Source organism: Bos indicus x Bos taurus, chromosome 1 (assembly GCF_003369695.1).
Source record: "Bos indicus x Bos taurus breed Angus x Brahman F1 hybrid chromosome 1, Bos_hybrid_MaternalHap_v2.0, whole genome shotgun sequence".
Lineage (NCBI taxonomy): Eukaryota > Metazoa > Chordata > Mammalia > Artiodactyla > Bovidae > Bos > Bos indicus x Bos taurus.
In genome coordinates, this window is record NC_040076.1 from 50,084,089 (window position 1) to 50,104,762 (window position 20,674).

General features: G+C 37.6%; 1 protein-coding gene across 8 annotated transcripts in view; it reads right to left on the minus strand.

Moving 5' to 3' along the window:
• CBLB (Cbl proto-oncogene B) overlaps positions 1–20,674 on the minus strand; it is a 225,729-nt gene that overhangs the window by 42,924 nt on the left and 162,131 nt on the right. For all 8 annotated transcript variants that reach the window (XM_027565080.1, XM_027564994.1, XM_027564910.1 and 5 more), the window contains exons 11-13: positions 13,653–13,838; positions 11,539–11,904; positions 1,745–1,839 (exon numbers count right to left, since the gene is read on the minus strand). In XM_027565080.1, coding sequence (XP_027420881.1) covers positions 1,745–1,839; positions 11,539–11,904; positions 13,653–13,838 — 647 coding nt within the window. The remainder of the gene's footprint in view (positions 1–1,744; positions 1,840–11,538; positions 11,905–13,652; positions 13,839–20,674) is intronic.

The window sequence follows — 20,674 nt, forward strand, 5'->3', positions numbered from 1 at the left end:
TTCTCTAAAAACATCCTTGACTTACAAAGTCTATACTGCACTCTTCTCCAAGCATGTACAAAAACTAACAAGTTAGATTCGTTCAATTTACTGCATGATGTTCTCTTGTGATTTTATGTATATTAACTTTATTTTAAAGCGGATTGTAAATTTCTTGGGAGCTGGTATGGACTTTCCAGTTGGTGCTAGTGGTAAAGAACCGCCTGCCAATACAGGAGATGCAGGTTCGATCCCAGGTTCAGGAAGATCCCCTGAAGGAGGAAACGGCAACTCACTCTAGTATTCTTGCCTTGAGAATCCCATGGACAGAGGAAACTGGAGGGCTACAGTCCATGGAGTTGCAAAGAGTCAGACACAACTAAAATGACTTAACATGCAGGCATGGTATCTAGCTAGCTTATTGTTCTTTTGCATTCAGTGACCAGCAGAAGAAGGACTGAAGATGCTCTAAGATGTTCAATTAGAAATGAGGGACTTGGCAGATGATAGAGTTAAGCAACAAAGCATTCTTAGTATACTCACTAAATAACAATTGTTGTAAGGTATTAAGGGAAAAGCAGAGATTACAAGAAAAAGTTTTTGCCCTTAAAACCTTATAATCTTTTAAATGTGGAAAGGCACTTTAATATCAGAAAACAGTAAAGTTCATAATTTAATGTGTAAAAAATACACTTGAGGAAGAAGAGGAATGAGATTCAGTCTTTTTATCATCACTATAACAGAAGTCTCAGTTTTCATAAAGAAGTGGAGCCTGAGACATGGATCTTGAGAATAAAGATTCTGAAAATCTGGTGCATAGGAGGGTACTGTATGGATGCACAAAACCAAAAAAAAAATCAAGACAAGATTAAAGGGCAAGCATTAGGAATTCCTGAACAATATTTTAGTTGAGTAGAATTCTGTGGATCTTACTGATAGCAGGAGAGCACAGAATTAATGTAAAAGGAAAGAAAGAACAATGTTGAGTTTTGAGTAGGAAAGTGATTTGTGGAAAGCAGAATTCAAATTAAATCAGCTATGTGAATAACATATATTGGATGGGAGACAAGCAGCTGGATTTAATATAAGGAGGAGGAGAATGGCAATCAGGAGATTTGGTTTTCTCCAGGTTTTATCTGGGTAGACACTATCACTTAACTATCTGATGTTGCTTCTTGTGTCCCTATTTTTCAAATGAGACATTTGGTTAAACTAATTTTTCTAGCTTTAAAATCCATTGATGTTAATTCTGAGATCAGGTAGAAGGTTATTTCTGCTAGCCTGTTATAAGCCAAAACTAGTGCAATGGGGAAGATTAGATGAATATGAAAAACTCAAAAGAACAATCAACAGGGATGGGTGGCTGAATGGATTTGAGGAATGAGAATACTGGAGGAACCAAACATCATTTCACAATGTCAAACTGGGTAGCTGGCATAAATGTGACACTTCTGAGGAAGAGACAGGGGTGGGAAGGGGAGCACTGTGTTACTGGAGCCTCCATCTGGATGTAGGGAAGACTTAGCTATTTCTCTGTTGGTTTCTGCGTAATCTCAGAGTGTAGATAAGTCTCAAAAATGCTGTCGTTATCAGCAAAGAATCAGAAAGGATCTGGTTTCTGTTGCTTTACTTTAAAAATCCAGCTGGTTCATTTTCATCGACGCACTTCTATTCACCCTGTACTTTTCGTACTGAGAACCTCAAAACCACTCTGGACAGCAACTTTGTGCATGGAAAATTGGTCTCCAAATCCAGAAATACTTACTTGATGCTGGGGAGAAGGGTGGCAGCTGGAGGGGGAGGAGAAAGCCGGGGAGGAACATCATATTCTTCACTTCCCAGGTGACCGTTGGAAAAGACCTGAAAGGAAATCAAAGGGTTAGCTTAGAATTTTAACTTCTGGAGGACCTTAAAACAATAGCAGCTCTTAGACATTCTGTAATTTTGAAAAGAATATATCATTTCAGCTTATTCGAACAAGTGAAATATCATATAATTTACTTAGAAGAACCATAGTGATTATCTGCTGCTACCCAAAATAATACCTAGTTATGTGAAAAAATAAAATACAGCATAATTCTTAAACACACTGAGGGGAGATGCTATAGTTTCTATAAATCAGATACAGATCAACTAGATAAGTAAGTAGTAAAAGTTCCCAAACATGATGAGTTTTTGTTGAAAAGTTAGCACTCTCTGTAAGGATTTAATAAGGGAAAAAAGTAGCAGTGGGTGCAATTCTTGTTTCAATTCCTCCCAAATAAATTATATCTCTCTGGGGTTAACAGAACATTTCTAAAGTTCTTGACAAAATAACACAGGAGTATAATCAGAAATGCCTTTGTTCTTTCAAGGTCGAAGCTTCAGCACTACTGGCAATTAGAGACCTGGTCTGACTTTCAAAGAGCAAGCAACATTAAACATAGTTTTCAGTGTGTGAACAACACAAACCAAAACTTATGTTACCTTGCTCATAAGATACAACAACCAGAATTTAATTATTCAGAATTCAGGAATTCTGATTTCCAGGTTGCTCAGTCACATAATGGGAACTGAACAACTGCTCTTCACTAATCCAATAATGTGAAATTAAAGCAATTTAAAAGGAAAAAAAGAATAACCTTGAAGAGACAGATTAAATATATTTTAAGACCTTTAAGTAATGATTAGCTCTCTCCCAAACTATGTATTAGTTCCTATATAAATGGTACAGGCTAATCTGTGGCAAAAAGGATGTGATGTAACTAGTTCTAGTAACCCAATGAGTAACCTACCAATTTCCTTCCCCCTGCCTCAATATTCTAGAATGATGCTGAAGCTTTAGAAGTGAAACAGCCACATTCATCCTTGTCAACATAAGAAAAGGAACATGTTTAAAGAATCCATTTGAAATATATCAATGTTTGCAATTCAAAGCTACACAGTATAAATTTTATATCATTCAAGTTATCACTCTAAAAAAAAACGCCCTGTGCTAGTTTTTGATTTCTCATTACATTCAATACACTAGAGATGAACTATGATAAAAATATCAATAAATCTTTAATTTTATCATAGGTTATGACTATGGATGAAAGAACAAGGTAGAGTTTTTTAGATTTTGCTATGACAAGAAATTTCTAAATCGATATTAATTTTTGTACAGATCAGTGAAAAACTTTAAACATTAAAAATCCCTTTAACCAACAAATACGCCAAGGGAACATTTCATGCAAAGACTGGCACAATAAAGGACAGAAACTGTAAGGACCTAACAGAAACAGAAGATATTAAGAAGAGGTGGTAAGAATACAAAAAAGATCTTCACGACCCAGATAACCAAGATGGTGTGGTCACTCACCTAGAGCCAGACATTCTGGAGTGTGAAGTCAAGCGGGCCTTAGGAAGTAACACTATGAACAAAGTAGTGGAGGTGATGGAATTCCAGCTCAGCTATTTCAATCCTAAAAGATGACGCTGTGAAAGTGTTGCACTCAATATGGCAGCAAATTTGGAAAACGTGGCAGTGGCCTCAAGACTGGAAAAGGTCAGTTTTCATTCCAACCCCAAAGAAAGGCAATGCCAAAGAATGTTCAAACTACCGCAAACTTGCATTCATTTCTCATGTTAGCAAGGTAATGCTCAAAATCTTTTCAAGTTAGGCTTCAACAGTACACAAACTGAGAACTTCCAGATGTACAAGCCAGATTTAGAAAAAGGTAGAGGAACAGATCAAATTGCCAACATCCACTGGACCATGGAAAAGCAAAAGAATTCCAGAAAAACATCTACTTCTGCTTCATTGACTACACTAAAGCCTTTGACTCTGTGGACCATAACAAACTGTGGAAAATTATTGAAGAGATGGGAATATCAGACCACCTGAGAAATCTGTATGCAGGTCAAGAAGCAACACTTAGAACCAAACATGAACAACACACTGGTTCAAAATTGGGAAAGGAGTACGTCAAGGCTGTATATTGTCACCCTGCTTATTTAACTGATATGCAGGGTATATCGTGCAAAACGCTGTGCTGGTTGACTCACAAGCTGGAATCAAGACTGCCGGGAGAAATATCAATAACCTCAGATATGCAGATGACACCACCCTTATGGCAAAAAGCGAAGAGGAACTAAAGAACCTCTTGATGAAAGTGAAAGAGGAAAGTGAAAAAGTTGGCTTAAAACTCAACATTCAAAAAATGAAGTGGCATATGGTCTCATCACTTCATGGCAAATAGATGGGGAAACAATGCAAACAGTGACAGACTATATTTTCTTGGGCTCCAAAATCATTGCAGATGGTGACTGCAGCCATGAAATTAAAAGACACTTGCTCCTTAGAAGAAAAGTTATGATCAACCTAGACAGCATATTAAAAAGCAGAGACATTACTTTGACAACAAAGGTCCATCTAGTCAAAGCCATGGTTTTTCCAGTAGTCATGTATAGATGTGAGAGTTGGAGTATAAAGAAAGCTGAGCACTGAAGAATTGATGCTTTTGGACTCTGGTGCTGGAGAAGGCTCTTGAGAGTCTCTTGGACAGCAAGGATATCTAACCAGTCAATCCTATAGGAAATCAACCCTAAATATTCCTTGGAAGGACTGATGCTGAAGCTGAAACTCCAATATTTTGGGCACCTGATACAAAGAGCCCACTCACTGGAAAAGACCCTGATGCTAGGAAAGACTGAGGACAGGAGGAGAAGAGGATGACAGGGGATGAGATGGTTAGATAACATCGTTGACTCAATGGAAATGAATTTGAACAAACTCTGAGAGATAATGAAGGAGAGGGAAGCCTGGTATATTGCAGTCCATGGAGTCGCAGAGTCGGACACAACTGAGGAACTGAATAACAACAAAAATATTCTGATCCTATCATTCCTGTGCCAAAAAAGCTTTAAAAGCACTGTTTTGTCTACCAAATTAGAAATAACATAGTATAGAAGATAAGATACTTCATAATTGCTTTCATTTTTTACTGCCATAGTTTGATCTCCTGTACTCACTCTCTGTATGCACTAGTCTGTCCAACATTCACTTCCTGCACTGTGCTTATATTCCCACTCACATGCTACTCCTTCCTGTCCTGTCTACACAAACATTACCTACTGATCTTTAATGCCAGTAACCAGTGACTCTCTTTCATGAAGCTTTCTTTAGTCCTTCTTCTACTCTGCATCTCAATTAGAATGTTTTCCCTCCTTGGAGACCCCACATTGTATTTTCTAGATGCTTCTGCTATGCCTCATCTGTTAGGTAACTGTATATCTGTCTCATCCTCACTAGACTCTGCTTGATTTGTTTTGTATTCTCCTCCATGTCTTGAATATCCTACTCATTTAACTCAAAGAGGTTGAAGGAATAAGAATACTTATTAAGGGGAATGTATACTTGTGGAAGAAGTATAATCTGAGTTATCACAAAATTTATTATCGGATGTGAGAGCTGGACTGTGAAGAAAGCTGAGCACCGAAGAATTGATGCTTTTGAACTGTGGTGTTGGAGAAGACTCTTGAGAGTCCACTGGACTGCAAGGAGATCCAACCAGTCCATTCTGAAGATCAGCCCCGGGATTTCTTTGGAAGGAATGATGCTAAAGCTAAAACTCCAGTACTTTGGCCACCTCATGCGAAGAGTTGACTCATTGGAAAAGACTCTGATGCTGGGAGGGATTGTGAGCATGAGGAGAAGGGAAAGACAAAGGATGAGATGGCTGGATGGCATCACTGACTTGATGGACATGAGTCTGAGTGAACTCTGGGAGTTGGTGATGGACAGGGAGGCCTGGCGTGCTGTGATTCATGGGGTCGCAAAGAGTTGGACACGACTGAGCAACTGAACTGAACTAGGTTACCCTAGATTAATATTTTTCTACATGCTGCAAAATTAATATTTTATTAATATTTTAATAAATATTAAAATTAATATTTTTCTACATGCCTTTCATCCTAACTTTGAAGTTTGAAATGTTTTCTTATGGCTCAGATATCGCCTAAAAATTAACATTAAAGCATTTGGGGCCCTCAAGATGTAGGGAAAACACTATTTGATGCTGCTAGCACAATAAAGAAAAAGCTTTTTTAACATACAAAATCTGAAACACAACCTCCTTTTCCCCATCCCACACATGTAAACCTACACCTGCACAAAACCGAAGACATGCTATAATTTATCCTCCAACAACATTAGATTAAAACTGCAACACTGTACACAGAGGACATATTTTCTGAAAGATGACACTTGAGATTCACAGATAAGTTTAAGGTCATTCTTATAAACATGTGCCTCTCTACCAAAATAGCAAAAGCCACAATATCAAAAAGAGGAATCATTCCATGTATTTATCTAGCAGTATCTTCATCAGATTCTTGTGCACAGGGTCATTTTAGAATGATGTCACTTGAAGTAACATGACAAGTCAGAGATAGTGTTTAATCACATAAGAAACAGTAGCATTCTTAATCTTTTAAGAGGAACAAATAAAGACAGTTGGACACGGTGTCAGTATCTATACATAAGCAGATAAATTTCAAGTTCCCAATATCTTAAAACATTTAGTGCAAAATATTTTTACCTCAGATAATTAAAACAAACAAACCAGCAATAATAAACAAATATCTAGCCAACATAATATGAATTAAGGAACAGGTTTATAATGGGGCTGGAATTTGAGGGAATAGAAACAGTCCTATAGGAAAGAAATCTCATACCAATGAAATAAAGCAACCTGATAACTCTTAGCTTGCAAGTTTCATGTTAAAAGGAAAGTAGTACCTTAGCTAACTTGATTATGCTAGGTGGGATGGGGGAAGGGAATGGGGAGTAAATGAAAGTCACAGAAAATTCTTACACTCCATTTTAACTATGAATTAGAGGGCTTTTTTCCCCTTAGAGCTCTCTACAGTTAGCAAAAAGAGCAATTAGCATTTAATTTATTCTTGCTGCCGTCACCATTTATCTAGTGAAGATGCAAATAAAAAGTGCAAATAGTTCTAATGGATGACAGGGGCTGGCACACCGACAGAGGACACACGGCAAAGGGGAGCGAGTCCTCACTGCATTTACAGAATGTTCCGTTTTATGAATTCCCTTTATGGTGTTCCATATGTACACTTAACTTTAAATTTTTAGTACGCATCTAAGTTTTCTTACCTTTAAAAAGGGAAGATGATATTTGAGACATTTCCTTTAATAAAACAAGTCTAAATGATAGTTGTTACTATTTGACACAAAAACATTATCTTCTTACGTTTGGAGACACTGATGGGTTACTTGAAGATAATACATCAGCCTCCAAGTATCTAAGTCCCTATACCCTTTATTCCCAGGATAATATGTTTTTAAAAACAGTTTTTAAAAACTGCACACAATGTATGCAGGGTGAGGATACATTGTAACACTTAGCATTTCATTAATAGATCAGATCAGATCAGATCACTCGCTCAGTCGTGTCCGACTCTTTGCGACCCCATGAATCTCAGCACGCCAGGCCTCCCTGTCCATCACCAACTCCCGGAGTTCACTCAGACTCACGTCCTTCGAGTCAGTGATGCCATCCAGCCATCTCATCCTCTGTCGTCCCCTTCTCCTCTTGCCCCCAATCCCTCCCAGCATCAGTTTTTTCCAATGAGTCAACTCTTCGCATGACGTGGCCAAAGTATTGGAGTTTCAGCTTTAGCATCATTCCTTCCAAAGAAATCCCAGGGCTGATCTCCTTCAGAATGTACTGGTTGGATCTCCTTGCAGTCCAAGGGACTCTCAAGAGTCTTCTCCAACACCACAGTTCAAAAGCATCAATTCTTCAGCGCTCAGCCTTCTTCACAGTCCAACTCTCACATCCATACATGACCACAGGAAAAACCATAGCCTTGACTAGATGGACCTTTGTTGGCAAAGTAACGTCTCTGCTTTTGAATATGCTATCTAGGTTGGTCATAACTTTCCTTCCAAGGAGTAAGCGTCTTGTAATTCCATGGCTGCAGTCACCATCTGCAGTGATTTTGGAGCCCAGAAAAATAAAGTCTGACACTGTTTCCACTGTTTCCCCATCTATTGTCTTCTTAAATCAAAACCATTCTCCAGTCCTTCTTCCCTTCTCCTTTGTCTCCCTCTCACTGTGACTACCTATGTATAATGCCTGCTTGTCTAAAAGAGTAAAAATTCCTATTTTAAACATACCCACAAAAATTAACGTTCAACTTTTGGCTGAAAGCCAGTGCTGGAACAATACATTAAAAAAAAAAAAAAAAACCCTCTCATACTGTTAGTGTACCATGATCATCCTCATCCTCCGAGCCCTTTCCTGCCTGACTCGTGCCCACTGCCAACTCCAGCATGCAGACTCTTTCACCTCCATCATCAGTTTCAGCACTGTAATAACTCAGCAACCAATTATAGAGTGCCTTTGGAATATTCATTAGGAACTATGCTGAATAAAAGGAGAGAGGAAGGGGAGAAAGAGATAATGATTTGGTTTTAAATTATAAACAAAAATAAGGAGAATTATTGTAAATGAAAATGAACTCCCTACCTAGTTTGTTTTTATTCCAGAACCAAGGGATATGGAGATTTAGATATCTGGAGGGAATAGATAACTATTCCCCTAGAAATGAGGTACTATTATTGGTTCATTTCATAAAGTAAGGGAAGTAAGTGGAATTGGGGGCAAGGATGTAGTAAGTTGCTTGTACACACAAAGCCAGTAAGTTCTAGAGCAGGAAGTAAAATTCTGGCCTGATTCCAGAGCATGGTTGATCTGTGTTGATGAGATTTTTTGTTAAAATGCAGCTATCAGATTTGCCTTATCATTTTTACTTCTGCCTAAAGCAGTTGGACAGATACTCTTCTACAAAAACACTTTGTTAAATTTGAAAGGAGAGAGAACACTGGGAAACTGGTTATCCTGATCACTTGGAAAGTCTTGCATGTAGAAAGTATTTACAAATATATATTAAGTAATTAAATCAGTCTGGATTGAGGAACTACAAAGATGTAAGATGAGAAACAAACTCCAATCCAAGGTCATGCAGAAACGGACTACAGGATTCTAGATGGACTCATTCTTCCATCTGCTGAAGTCAGACTGTTACATCTCCCAACAGTGAAATGAGAAGAATTAGGCTTTTTCTACTTTATGTCAGTTGTTACATGCTCTGTGGTCTACCAAAGTGGAACTATGTTTCCTTAAAAAGATAATAAAAAAGGAGACTAAGGGCAGACATGCTCTGTTTTATGGCATTTAATACATTATATATAAATCCTCCTTTATAATCTGCCTTAAAAGTCAGACAGCTAGACTGAAATGAGAAATCTTAGACGTCTAATTTGGGTTAAAATAGTCTAGTTGTAACATGTAATTCACTTTGAGACTATAAGCACTGCAATGCTAATACACACAGCATATGAGATTAGACCCTAAAGAATTTTAATTAGGATTATTTAGATAGAACTAAATAGATCCAGCTTTCAATAAGAGGGAAAGTTTGCAATTTAATCAATGTCCTCTGGGATATTAACATGTATCAAAGACCAGGACATGAAAGTTCACAGAAAAAACATGTAAAGGAATCTTTATAGCTGAAATCACTATTATACCTAAAGTTATTATACCTATAGTTAATTACACCTATAGTTAATATAATAAAATAAAATTCCCTACCTATAACCTAAGCAATTATAACTCTAATTTAAAAAACCACCACCATTCATAGAAAAATTAGCCTATGTTCTAGGGCTTAGAAGGGCAAGAGTATATTAGTGTTAAGATTACATAACATATTATCTAAGAAAAACCCTGAAACAAGAGGTCTTCAATGAACTGGATAGTATCATTATTATATTTTAAGTATTTCTCAAGTTCATTCAGGAAATAAGTTGTAATATGTTGCTAAGATATAACTATTCATGTCAGAGCTTGTCTGAACATTCTCCTGAAGTCAAGTGTGACCATGTATGAATGAAAAGTAATAGACACTAAAGGAGGAAAAAAAAAAAATCACTGGAAAAAAAGACAAGTCATTCTTACCAAGATTCTAGGTTGTAGAAATATACTTTTGAGGATAAAGTCTCCATTTTTAGAGAATACTATAAAAATGCTTTTACAAGTACTATCTCTTCCATTTACATCACCTTTACATGACCTTGGAGAAAACCTTTAAAGATCCTCATATTTATAATAGATGAAAGACTGAAGGTACCCACAGGAGGCACGAACAAAAACTTTCTGCAAACTGTCACCACTCTTCCCCTTGGTTTTGAGTGCCAGAGTAGATAGTTTGACTCCTGCTATCCTGGCCACTCTAATAATATTTAATTATTAGAAAACTAATAATATTATACAAAGTATTCCTTCACACATGTGCATGCACACACATATGTGCACATACACAGAAGAATTTAGTACAAGCCATTTTTCACACTTGTTTCTTGATTAACTCACCCACTACAAACTGTTATCTGGAAGGAACAGTCTACTCCCCTAAAATAACAACGTAAGATCAAAAGAGATAGGAACACTTTAACATTACAGTCTTCAAAAGAGGCAAAGCCTTCTGCAGCTGCAGGAAGATGGTGACAATCTAATCCCAGAGTCAAAAATATCATGGAAGCAAATACCAGGAAACATGACAGGACAGCTCTGTCAAGGGCCCACTGAGGGGTCTAAACTCAATGAGTTCTGCTGTTGCCTCTTGGTTTTCTGTGTGCTTAAATTCTTTCCTGTACATGTAACTGACAGTGGTAATATATAGCATGTTAAAACTCAGTATGTGTGAGGGTCTCTTTCAGTATTACGGAGAAAGAGCTTGCTCTGTAACAATGAACTAAAAAACCTGGTGTTTTGATGTATGTGAGAAGTTTAATTTACCTGTCTAAGGTATACATACTCTCCCAGGCAACAATAATTCCAATGACTGACTGACGATATGCTATAATAATACAACTTTTTTTCAAATTAGATGGAACTAGAAGAGTTGGGATTCCCTGGTGGCTCAGACAGTAAAGATAGAAGAGCTGGGATTTCCTGGTGGCTCAGACAGTAAAGAGTCTGCCTGCAATGCAGGAGACCCGGGTTGAATCCCTGGGTTGGGAAGATTCCTTAGAGAAGGGGATGGCAACCCACACCAGTACCCTTGCCTGGAGAATTCCATGGACAGAGAAACCCGGTAGGCTGCAGTCTATGGTGTCGCAGAGTTGGACACAACTGAGTGACTAGCACACTTTCCCACACTTTTCCCTTTTTTTCAGATGAGTTAAAAAAAAAAGTGCTGATTCTCCCATGATAATTTATTAATGGGAAAATATTCTGCAGATGAAATAAGAGAAGGTATACTAAACCTCTGGCAAACTGTCTAGTATCTTCCTATGAAACTTAAATCATTACTTAGACACTTCTTCCTGACTTCTTTTAGGTTCAAGTTTTAATAAGCTTCTGATTACTTATAACTTGCAGATAAATAAAGACTTGCATGGAAATGTCACACTAGACACAAAAAAACACCGCCCAACCTTTTATACTACCTCCTATCAGAAGATTATAAGTAGGTTGTTTAGCTTCTGCTTTGTGTATTTCTTACCTTGGCTCCTTCTAAAGGCAAGTCATTGCGTCTGTGTTTCCGGAGAAGCACTGGGTCAGAGCCCATCCGACTATGCCTTCCATTTGCATTGGAACTTGCCGTGATTCCAGGCTTCGGAGAGCCATCCCCAAGGAGACGACATCCCACTGACTGATTAGTCCCCAGCACATCCCGCGGGCACCAGGCTTCAAGAGGCATGGGCTGATCTCTGGAAGGCACACTTTCCACGTGATGGAAGTGACGACTCAGTCTGTTGTCAGGGGGGACTGGGGGAGGTCTCTCGGGTGGAGGGGGAGGAGGGTCTCTTAAGGGTGGTGGTGGGGCTGGGAGTGGTTTATCTTGTTTTCTCACCATGCAAGGAGAAGACTGAAGAAACACAAGAGGAAAAAAGAAAAGATGTTCCATGCACTGAAATATCTTCCAGACTAATATATTATTGCTTTTGTTTTCTAAGCCACAATAGAGCTTTACTAGATTCCTGTGCCTTCTTTTAATGAGTTTCTTTTATCACCAATTAATGAAAGTTTAAAAAATTATGAAAAACTCAAATATATCTCATTAAGATTTCTTTGTAAAAAATGAATATGTAAACTCAAAATTTAGGATAATAAGGACTACAGGGAAAAAAGCAGAATATCCAAATTATATGATGATTCTGACCAGTTGACATTAAAATAATGTCATTAAGTATTTTATTTTCACGTTTCTATGATTTAAGAGAGACAGCAGAAACCATCAAGAAGTTGTTGTTCTACTTTTTACAAGAGCACCTTGATTTGCAACATCTCTGAAAGGCAGAAAATGCTGGTTTTGTTATTTTTGTTTTCACCTCTGCAATACAAAGCAACTGACAAGGGCAAGATGTGCTCTGGTTCTTTATCAGTCATTAGGTGGCGCTAGTGGTAAAGAATCCACCTGCCGACACAGGACACGCAGGTTCGATCCTTGGCTGGGAAAGATCTCCTGGAGAAGGAAATGGTAACCTACTCCAGTATTCCTGCCTGGAAGCTTCCACAGACAGAGGATCCTGGGTAGGCTATAGTTCGTGAGGCTGCAAAGAGTCGGATGTGACTGAGCATACACACACACCCCAGAAAAATGAAAAATCACAAATAATAGAGCAGCATTACTTATAGACCTTATTTGAATTGTATTGATCCTTGGGGAAAAAATCAGTTTGATTCTTATATGGAAATATAAAGGTATAAGCTGCTAAACTGATCTATGTGACTTTCACAGGCTTTATTTTCATTTACACAGTTCATCTGACAAATGATTTGCGCTTTCATTGTTAGAAAATATTGCAGAAAAAAGGAATGTGTTGTGTTTACATAATTCTGACTAAGAAACATCCTAAAAAGTCTTAATATGATCTTAAAACCATGTTAATTGTAATGTAGAAAAATCCAGTATTACTAAAACACTGTGTTTCCAACTAGTTTTACACTGTAGAGCATATCACCAAATGGGATTAATGTTTAAAATCTTATATTTAATAAAGCAAAATATTCCCTTATCAAATTTGGAAAAAAAAATCTGCACAGAACTAAAATAAACTGTGGGCTTAAATGTACAGATAGAATTATGTCTTTAATATTAAAGAGTAATATAATTACTTTGCAAATACTGTAATTCTTTATAATTAATCCCTTCATATATAAAAGGTACATACAATTCCCTCTTCTGAGTCACCCTGAAACATGGGTGATAATTTATCACATCTTAAGCCTTTATGCAAATACACTTCCGTAACATTTTTCTTGTCAAGACACTATGAAAATGAATACAAAATATCATTTAATAAGAACATGCAATTTATGCCTATAATGACCTTTTAAATCCATTTTACAGAATAACTATACTTACTCTACTGTTTATTTTAGCAAATCAGGGGGCTGATACAGACATGTGCTTTCTTTGAATAATTATGCAACTCTTACAGTAATAAAGGCAAGGAATATGACAGTGGATTTGCTACACACAAAATGAGAGACCCATCAAAGTAGCTCATAAACGAGAGCATAAGAAATATGATTAATGGAGATTTAAAAACCTGAGCAATCAATAATCATCACATAAAACTATTATCTGTGTTTCTAGTAATATTGATTTACCTTTGGTGAACCAGTTGGGCTGCCACAGGGAGACCGAACTATGCCTTTCTGAATTAGGTCCAGGCGGGGAGGCACCGGTGGGAGGCTTAGATGTGGGATCTGGAGCGGGTCTGGGTGTGGCTTTCTTCTCTGTGCCAGGGGAGAGGATCCAGGTGACGTGACTGGGGAATTCTGCCTGTCAGTGCACTAGAATATAAAAAGAGAACGATGCTGCTTATGTGATGGGTGAAGTGTGTACCCTTCAGCTCTTAACACACTTGGTTTTGAGAATGTATCTGCCATTGAACATCTGTTAAAATAAACTCACTTAGTTTACTCTGATTAATAGACGGAAAGAGCATACATTGTTCCCTCAAGGGCAGTATTATGTAAAGAATAAACAGATTAGTTTCTCCTACATATTGCACAAAGGGTCTAGGAAAAAAGCAGCAGAAGTGCAGTTTAAAGACAATCAAATGCAGCAGGCCTTCTAGAAACCTGTCTCCAGAAACACACAATGCAGTGATGCACATTGCTCTTGGTTATCTATGTTATAGAATTTTCTTAGGTGTTTGGTTTAGAGTACAAATCTTTCTGTTCCATATAAAACATGTATACTATCTAACGTATAACCTACTTTAATGAATAAAATCAGTTTTAAGTTGTATATTTAAAATAAACAGCTTTAAGACCAAATATTTCCCCCTAAGTCTTCACATGGAAATTAAATCCTCAAGTTAAATGTTCTTCTTGAAAAACAATTAAACCTAGGAAACTCTGTACTTCTAAAACACTGATAGATTTCTATACTATTACAGGGCTTCCATGTTATTTGGTAGATAAAAGAGCAGCAAAAAGCCATCAATAAGTACTCTGATTTGTATGTATGTATGTAATCCTTCTGATTTGTATGTTATGTATGTACGTATACTTTCCTGGTGGCTCAGACAGTAAAGCGTCTGCCTACAATGGAGGAGACCTGGTTCAATCCCTGGGTTGGGAAGATCTCCTGGAGGAGTAAATGGCAACCCACTCCAGTATTCTTGCCTGGAAAATTCCATGGACGGAGGAGCCCGGTAGGCTACAGTCCATGGGGTCACAAAGAGTTGGATACGACTGAGCGACTTCACTTTCATGTAACCCTTTCTATTTCAAAAGAGTGTGTGTACATGTGTGCGTCAGACATACCCTGATTTCCATATTTGACATAAAAGTTATCCTAATTAATTAAACAATATTCTATTCTGAAATACCAAGCAGTTTTCTTTTCAAGGCTAGGTTGCTACCTATTTATTTAGAGATCTAGGCTTACATTTGATACTTAACATTAATCTAACATGATTTGATATTCATCTGTTTCCTAGTGTGAGTATTTATCAAGAATTTGAAGCTTGTGTTTAAGCCATTTCTCTCCTAACATTACTCACCTTTACAAGAGTAGTCAATGTCAACTGTCAATTTAATTTCAACTCTAGCAACAGCAAGAAATTTCCTTAACTGAGATGAGATAATAAATTTGTGTTCACATCCACACTAAGCTACATCATGGAAGGTTTTCTTTTTTAATTTACTAAAATTGAGGTTTGTCTGATTTTTTTTCTCATGACTAGATTAGCCTTATGGGTTTTTGGGAGGAAGGCCATGTTGATCAACTAACACTTTAATCACATCACATCAAGGTTGACCTTGACTACCTGGTTAAGGCATTGACTGTCAGGGTTTCTACACTATAAAATTACTTTTTCTACCCTTTCCCTTACTCTACTCTTTGCAACAAAGTTACTACGTGAAGCCCACATCAAAGGAGTCGGGACTTGCTTTTTAAAAAAAGCATGTCTAAGCAGAAGCTTCCAGACCATACTTCAGGTATACCTGAATATTGGCATGACATCACTAAACTATCAATTCTCTGCCTCTCTACTCTCTGCCAAATAACTGAAAAATAGGTCAATAAATGTCGATGTACTTTCACATGTAAATTTTAAGAACATTTTCTTTTTATTCATTTCATGGTTCTTTTTTTATATCTCTTACCTTGTGATAAGGCAAAACATTCAACTGTTACTTAATTGAAGGAGAAAAAATAGAGTCATAACCTGATTTTAATGCAGCTAGTCACTCTTATTAGTAAAACAACAGTTTACCCCAAAAGCCATATAGCCTCAGATGGTCATGAATTTGAAGCTGACGGAGTAAAACCAACAAAAATGATCACACAACAGAAAAAAATCCTGATGTCAAACTACCAGCATCACAGTACATAGCAACTCAGATCAGGAGAGGTCACCAGACAACTAATTCTACCCAATTCCCATTAAGGATAAATTACATTATTTGAGAACTAGCGAAACTGATCTGGTTATTATTCTTTACAAAAAAAGATTTAAGAAACAAAGCTATCTTATGTAAGTTTTACATATATACAGACACACACATAGAATATAGAGCATGTCATTGTTTTGGTTACTTGGAGAGAAATTTTTCAGTGCTAGATCCATTCACAGGAGAAGGGGCTGACAGAATATGAGATGGTTGAATGGCATCATCAATTCATCAATGGAGTCTGAGCAAACTCCAGTGAAGGACTGGGAAGCCTGGGATGCTGCAGTCCACAGGGTCACAAAGAGTCGGACATGACTTAGCAAGTGACAGCAACAAGGTGCATTCACTGCAAAGACTATCTATGCTCCACCACGCGTTTTTCTTCCACAACTATCTGCGTGCTTCCTTAATTACCTGGACAGGAAGGAGAATTCTGACAGAGTCAGCGGCCCACTGTCACCATCAGAACTTGACTTCTGTTTTAATTACTAATTTAACATTTAAGCAATACCAAATACCCAAGAAACAGAAATTCAAAAAAGCAAAACGGCTGTCTGAGGAGGCCTTACAAATAGCTGTGAAAAGAAGAGAAGCGAAAAGCAAAGGAGAAAAGGAAAGATATACCCATTCAATGCAGAGTTCCAAAGAACAGCAAGGAGAGATAAGAAAGCATTTCTCAGTGATCAATGCAAAGAAATAGAGGAAAACAATAGAATGGGAAAGACTAGAGATCTCTTCAAGAAAATCAGAGATACCAAGGGAACATTTCATGCAAAGATGGGCTCAATAAAGGACAGAAATGGTATGGACCTAACAGAAGCGGAAGATATTAAGAAGAGGTGGCAAGAATACACAGAAGAACTGTACAAAAAAGATCTTCACGACCCAGATAATCACGATGGTGTGGTCACTCACAGTCACCTAGAGCCAGACCTCCTGGAATGTGAAGTCAAGTGGGCCTTAGGAAGCATCACTACAAACAAAGCTAGTGGAGGTGATGGAATTCCAGTTGAGCTCTTTCAAATCCTGAAAGATGATGCAGTGAAAGCGCTGCACTCAATATGCCAGCAAATTTGAAAACTCAGCAGTGGCCACAGGACGGAAAATATCAGTTTTCATTCCAATCCCAAAGAAAGGCAATGCCAAAGAATGCTCAAACTACCACACAGTTACACTCATCTCAAATACTAGTAAAGTAATGCTCAAAATTCTCCAAGCCAGGCTTCAGCAATACGTGAACCGTGAACTTCCAGATGTTCAAGCTGGTTTTAGAAAAGGCAGAAGAACCAGAGATCAAATTGCCAACATCTGCTGGATCACTGAAAAAGCAAGAGAGTTCCAGAAAAACATCTATTTCTGCTTCACTGACTACGGTAAAGCCTTTGACTGTGTGGATCACAATAAACTGTGGAAAATTCTGAAAGAGATGGGAATACCAGACCACCTGACATGCCTCTTGAGAAATGTGGATGCAGGTCAGGAAGCAACAGTTAGAACTGGACGTGAAACAACAGACTGGTTCCAAATAGGAAAAGGAGTACGTCAAGGCTGCATATTGTCACTCTGCTTATTTAACTTCTATGCAGAGTACATCATGAGAAATGCTGGGCTGGAAGAAGCACAAGCTGGAATCAAGATTGCTGGGAGAAATATCAATAACCTCAGATATGCAGATGACACCACCCTTACGGCAGAAAGTGAAGAAGAACTAAAGAGCCTCTTGATGAAAGTAAAAGAGGAGAGTGAAAAAGTTGGCTTAAAGCTCAACATTCAGAAAACAAAGATCACGGCATCTGGTCCCATCACTTCATGGCAAATAGATGGGGAAACAATGGAAACATTGGCTGATTTTATTTTTCTGGGCTCCAAAATCACTGCAGATGGTGATCGCAGCCATGAAATTAAAAGACGCTTACTCCTTGGAAGGAAAGTTATGACCAACATAGACAGCATATTAAAAAGCAGAGACATTACTTTGTCAACAAAGGTCCATCTAGTCAAGGCTATGGTTTTTCCAGGGGTCATGTATGGATGTGAGAGTTGGACTATAAAGAAAGCTGAGCGCCGAAGTATTGATGCTTTTGAACTGTGGTGTTGGAGAAGACTCTTGAGAATCCCTTGGACAGCAAGGAGATCCAACCAGTCCATTCTAAAGGAAATCAGTCCTGGGTGTTCATTGGAAGGACTGATGTTGAAGCTGAAACTCCAATACTTTGGCCACCTGAAGCAAAGAGCTGATTCATTTGAAAAGACCCTGATGCTGGGACAGATTGAGGGCAAGAGGAGAAGGTGATGACAGAGGATGAAATGGTTGGATAGCATCACTGACTCACTGAACATGGTTTTGGGTGGACTCCGGGAGTTGGCGATGGACAGGGAGGCCTGGCATGCTGCGGCTCATGGGGTTGCACAGAGTCGGACACAACTGTGCAACTGAACTGAACTGAAATTCCTGGTATTTTTAAGTAATGGGATGCACTTGATTTGAATTGGGTGAATTGTTAAGATATTAAAAGAATATACTGAAAATCCTCAGACAGACATCCAAACCAAGGTGTGTGGTGTAGCAGTAATCCTGACCATCTGTACACCTCCAGACAAGCACCCTCTTCACTGTACTGTGAATGTAATCTGAAGCAAATCTTAAGAATAGTTCATACTACACTCTCAAAGTGATTTTATACTGTCCTCCTGAAAGACCACTTTATTTTGAAGCATTATAGTATCTGTAAGTTGGTTTAGTCATAAGGATTTAATGGAGGGTATATCAGTAGTGAAGAAAGAAATTTTTTTATCTTTATTGATTATGTAGTCTAAATTTATCATAACTTATTCATTTTCCAGAGTTCTCCTAAGTAACAGTAAAATTCCCATGTAAGAATAGAGAGTCTTAATACCCTTTAGATAATAATGCCTTTTTCTTTGCTGAAGCCTTTTTGTTGTCTCTATGAACAGTTCTGAAACTAGAATAGGGAAACTCTGTATTAACTTTTATTGCTGGGAAAATTCAAATGCTAACTATGAGTATTTATGAACATTTTTAGTAGATGGTCACATTAAAGGTCAATCAATTATATTTTTCTCTTCCTCTTTGAAAGTCTAAAAAGAAAAGAAGTCTTATACAATGCTTCACAAGCCCACTCATGCTATATTCTTTGCCCATTATTTATCATATTCTTTTATTTACCCCTCAGTGATTTGAAAGAGCTCTGTATGTATTAGGATAGTGAATCTCTAATCTGTTTTAACAGTAGTGAAAAATTTTTTCTTACTTTATCTTTTAAATGTTTTAATAGCAGAAATTTTATTTTTAAAGAAGAGACTTTACTACTGCACTTCTGGTTTTAATCTTCTAATGAATAAATAAAATTAATTAGTATAATAAAAGGCCATACTAATCAAGGGTTTCTTAAAAGGATCATACCCTTTTTGCCACAGCCTTACATGAAATCCTTTTTAGTTACTCTCTCTCTTTCTGTCCACTGTGTTAGGTTAGAACAAGTAAATGGAAAGCTAGAAAAGATTAACTAGGAAAGTAGGAAGTGGAAAGTAGGATGTGGACACAGAATTAACTACAGAATTTATTGCACAGTATAAAGAAAATCATTTATATAGAGGCAACTGTAAGAACTACAAAGGATGGAATCATCCTTTCAAGTTACAAGTTAGCTGATTTGAATGATTCCATCCCTTTATATTGATTTTAGTTATTCTCAAATTTTTCTGGAGCTATTTCAAATCCTGAAAGATGATGGTGTTAAAGTGCTGCACTCAATATGTCAGCAAATTTGGGAAACTCTGCAGTGGTCACAGGACTGGAAAAGGACAGTTTTCATTCCAACCCCAAAGAAAGGCAGTGCCAAAGAATGTTCAATCTACCACAAAATTGTACTCATCTCACACACTAGCAAAGTAATGATCAAAAATCTCCAAGCTAGGCTTCAATAGTACGTGAACCGAGAACTTCCAGATTTTCAGGCTGAATTTAGAAAAGGCAGAGGAACCTAGAGATCAAATTGCCAACATCTGTTGGATCATAGAAAAAACAAGAGAATTCCAGAAAAACATCTCCTTCAGCTTTACTGACTATGCCAAAGCCTTTGACTGTGTGAATCACAACAAACTGGTAAATTCTTCAAGAGATGGGAATCCCAGACTATCTTACCTGCCTCCCGAAAAACCTGTATGCAGGTCAAGAAGCAACAGTTAGAACCGAACATGGAACAATGGACTGATTCCAAATTGCAAAAGGAGTACACCAAGGCTGTATATCATTACCCTGTATATCATTACCTACATTAACGTGTAGAGTATATCACGTGAAATGCCAGGCTGGATGAAACACAAGCTAGATCAAGATTGCAGGGAGAAATATCAATAAACTCAGATATGAAGATGGCCATCCTTATGGCAGAAAGCGAAGAGTAACTAAAGAGCCTCCTGATGAAGGTGAAAGAGGAGAGTGAAAAAGCTGGCTTAAAACTCAACAGTCAAAAAATGAGGATCATGGCATCCAGTCCCATCACTTCACGGCAAGTAGATGGGGAAACAATGGAAACAGTGAGAAACTTTATTTTCGGGGGTTCCAAAATCATTGCAGATGGTGACTACAGCCATGAAATTAAAAGATGCTTGCTCCTTGGAAGAAAAGCTATGACAAACCTAGAAAGCATATTAAAAAGCAGAGACATTACTTTGTTGACAAAGGTCTGTATAGTCAA